The sequence below is a fragment of the Malus domestica genome, chromosome 08 (genome assembly GCF_042453785.1).
Source record: "Malus domestica chromosome 08, GDT2T_hap1".
Taxonomy (NCBI): Eukaryota; Viridiplantae; Streptophyta; class Magnoliopsida; order Rosales; family Rosaceae; genus Malus; species Malus domestica.
In genome coordinates, this window is record NC_091668.1 from 5616586 (window position 1) to 5620436 (window position 3851).

Here is a 3851-nt window from a genome sequence, read left to right on the forward strand (position 1 = left end):
GTGATTGGAGACCCAGCTCCAACAATAGTTGAAGATGGCTACTCGAGAGCAATACTAGGTAAGCAATCAGGAAATATTCTAGGCAGTCGGTTCTTTACCAGGAGTTTGAGTGGAGGTTTGGACATATTGCTTTCTTTATCCTTGTCTTTACAGGTAAAAACAAGGACAAAGGAAATGATAGGGAGATTGCATGATATGAGATACTCATGCTCTCGTCCCTGATGATATGGGGTACTCTTGCTCTGGCATGACTTATTTTGAAGAAGTATTCTTGGAGAGAAAGGAAACTGAGTGTTTATACCATATTTAGGGCCTCGTACTTAGACCTCGTACAAATACTCGGGGGACTTAAATGTAATTATGTGATAAAGGAAGGGACAAATATTTAATAAGTGAGGAGCCCTTATTCTATAAAAGGACCCCTCACCCTCACAATTAGGGGAGGCCAATTCCTAAGCCTTCTCACCCCTCTCAAAGCTCTCACTCTCATTCAGAGCTCTCTCTCCCTCATAAATATAATCAGTGTGGACATAGTCCAAACCTTGGGATGAACCACGATACATCTTGTGTTATTTACATTTCATGCAGATTCACGGTGGGATTTAAGTTGTTCCAAGACCTCAGATTTTGTGCATCAACATTTGGCGCCGTTTGTGGGAATCGATACGAAAAGTTGTGTCGGTTCTTTTTTCATTTTTTCACCTCTGCCGTGAATCTGCAAAATCAAAGAAACACCAAACCAAAATCCCAGTCCTATCTCTCTCTCTTTAGAAACCCAGAAATGGGTAAGCAGAACAAACACATACCCTAGATCTCTTTCCATTCCTCATCTGGGGTTTGGTCCCAGTGCATCAAACTTTCTCCTCTTTCTCTCTCTATACAGAACCCAGAAAGCAAAAAAAAAAGCAGAAGGAAGCAGACGTAGAAAGAAGAATGATAGCTCAGATTCGGGTCTTGTACTCGAGAAAGGTAGGTGACGTCCCTGGTTAAGTCCCAGATGCACCCGCCCGTTATCAACATTTCGACACCACAACCGCCCAACAACGACGCCGACGGAGCAGTAGAAGCAGCCTCATCTCCTTTATTCTCCTCGTGTCCGCGGGTCTTCGGTTGTGTTATTGGAGTTTAGAGGCCGCACGATCGAGATCTTCAACGACTTCGAGCTCCTCTACGAGCTTGCAACTCACTGCCTCAACTGCGCCTTTCTTGAGAAGAAGCAAGAGCTCTATAAGAAGGTGTTCCCGCACTTTTACATACTATGGTGGTATTCTACTGGAATAGATGCTCAGGAATCTGACATGAACATCCACAAAGCTCTGATGGATATCAATGAAAGCCTTGTTTATGTTTTTCTTTGGGGTCTTCCACGTAGAACTTCAACTCGGCAACTCTCTTAGCAGAGTTGAACCTCACACAAGGCGCTCTGGTCATCCCATCTCTCAGCAACACACTGGTGGCTCTGCCGGGCAAGTTGATAGTCTTGCAGCCATGGTTGGTGCTGGCAACCAAGCAACCTTTGGTGGTGACCATTGACACAGAGAACTCTCTGCTGTCGAGCATAAGAGGCCCGACAATCCCAACAAGAATCTGAACGTACCCAACTGGCATCTCGCAGCACTGACCCAAAAATGACTCGTAATTGAAACCTCAAATGGCAGACCAGTGAGAGACTTCCCTGTAATCCTCTGCAGCGCCTCGTGCCTGATAACTGCCACCCTCTTGCCACCTCCGAGCTTTAACTCCAGAGAGTACGAAGGGATGGTCCCCGCCACGACGGACTTGATCACCTCCTCATCTCCCTCCGTCAACGGCTGGGTGGTGAAATCGCAGAGAGTTGAGAGAATTTGGAGGTAGAGGTGAAGAAAGCATCCCGGGATAATCTCTAGGCAAAATGGAGACAAAATGATTACCTGCAGTGATGATCTTACTTTAAGGATTTGGAGATTATAAATCGCCTAAAGGATTGCATCAGACATAGATAGGGAACATGGGTGGGCAAAGAAATGGAGTGACAAAAGCAGAAAAGAAAAAAGCACATGGGAAAGCAAAAGTAAAGCAGAAAAAACAAAAGCAAAAGAGAAAGCAAAAGCACTCTAAAATTATTCAGCAACATGCCGCTATTACCACCAACCAGGTGATGAAATGTACAACCCGTACTCTAATATCATTTGGCAACTAGCCATTCATGCCACCAATCAGATGATGAAACGTACAACCCGTACTCTTCTTCATGCCACCAACCACGTGATCAAAAGTACACCCAGTACTCCAAATTATACATGAGCATTACTCATGTCATTCATACATAAACATTCATGAGCATCACTCATGACAATCATACATAAACATTCATGAGCATCACTCATGTTAACATTCATAAGCATCACTCATGACAACATCCATGAGCATCACTTATGCCAATCAACATAAACATTCATGAGCATCACTTATGTCAATCAGCTTCAAAAGTTTCATTTACAGAGCTCTAGCTTCAAAGCTCATGTCAATCAACATAAACATTCATGAGCATCACTCATGTCAATCAGCTTCAAAAGCTTTATTTACAGAGTTCTAGCTTCAAAAGCATAATTTACAGAGCTCTAGCTTCAAAGCTTCACTTGCAAAGTTTCACCTACAAAGCTTCAGTGCAGGGTATACAAATATCGCCTCCGAACAACCGCCACTTCGGCTCATACATGGATTCAATTTGAAGTCTCTAGCCAACATACTCTATTGACCGAAGACTTGGGGGACTACATTATGTACCATATATTGGGCCTCAACTGGGCCTCATGAAAAATACTTGGGGGACTTAGCCCATTATTTATGTATTAAAGAGTGAGCTCTTATTCTATAAAAGGGACTCCCTCACTTTCATTAGAGAGCACCCATTATTCATGTACTGAGGAGTGAACCTTTATTTTATAAAAGGGACTCCCTCACCTTCATTAGAGAGCAACACCGGCAACTGAACAACCGTCTCGCCGCAAACATCACTCATAGTCCATCACTTATGTATTTAGGAGCGAGCCCTTATTTTATAAAAGGAACTCCCTCACCTTCATTAGAGAGCAATGTCGCCAACTGAGCAACCGTCTCGCCGCGAGCATCACTCCTAACTCATCACCTATGTATTGATGAGCGATACCTTATTCTATAAAAAGGACTCTCTCACCACCATTAGAAAGCATCGCCGCCTACTGAGCAACCGTCTCGCTGCGAGCATCAACTCTAGCCCATCATTTATGTATTGAGGAGCGAGCCCTTATTCTATAAAAGGGACCCCCTCACCTTCAAGCGCCACAAGCTGACCCAACCAAGGCAACATAAGCCACGAGTCGAGCAGTCTCGCAGCATATGCTATTTCTAGTTGAGCATCATTTCAGATTGAGCACTGCCTCATATCGAACATCAATTCAAGATAACATCTAGTTACTTCGGCCCACACATGGACTAAATTTCAAGTCTCCAGCCAAAAGACTCTCTTGACTAAAGACTTATGGGACTACTGTTTATACCATATTTAAGGCCTCGTATTTAGACCTCGTACAAATACTCGGGGGACTTAAATGTAATTATGTGATAAAGGAATGTGCAAATATGTAATAAGTGAGGAGTCCTTATTCTATAAAATGACCCTTCACCCTCACAATTAGGGGAGGCCAATTTCTAAGCATTCTCACCCTTTTCAAAGCTCTCACTCTCATTCAGAGCTTCCTCTCCCTCAGAAATATAATCAATGTGGACGTAACCCAAACTTTGGGGTGAATCACGATACATCTTGTGTTATTTACATTTCATGCAGATTCACGGTCGGATTGACGTTGTTCCAAGACATCCGATTTTGTGCA

At 43.4% G+C, this 3851-nt stretch overlaps 1 protein-coding gene across 1 annotated transcript; it reads right to left on the reverse strand.

Moving 5' to 3' along the window:
* Window positions 1–1326: 1326 nt before the first annotated feature.
* On the reverse strand, window positions 1327–3001 carry LOC139197987 (3-hydroxy-3-methylglutaryl-coenzyme A reductase 2-like). Its single transcript, XM_070826210.1, has 3 exons — window positions 2944–3001; window positions 1647–1882; window positions 1327–1587 (listed from the first exon to the last, which is right to left on the reverse strand). The coding sequence occupies exons 1-3, from the start codon at window positions 2999–3001 to the stop codon at window positions 1327–1329; spliced, it is 555 nt and encodes a 184-aa protein (XP_070682311.1).
* Window positions 3002–3851: the final 850 nt, after the last annotated feature.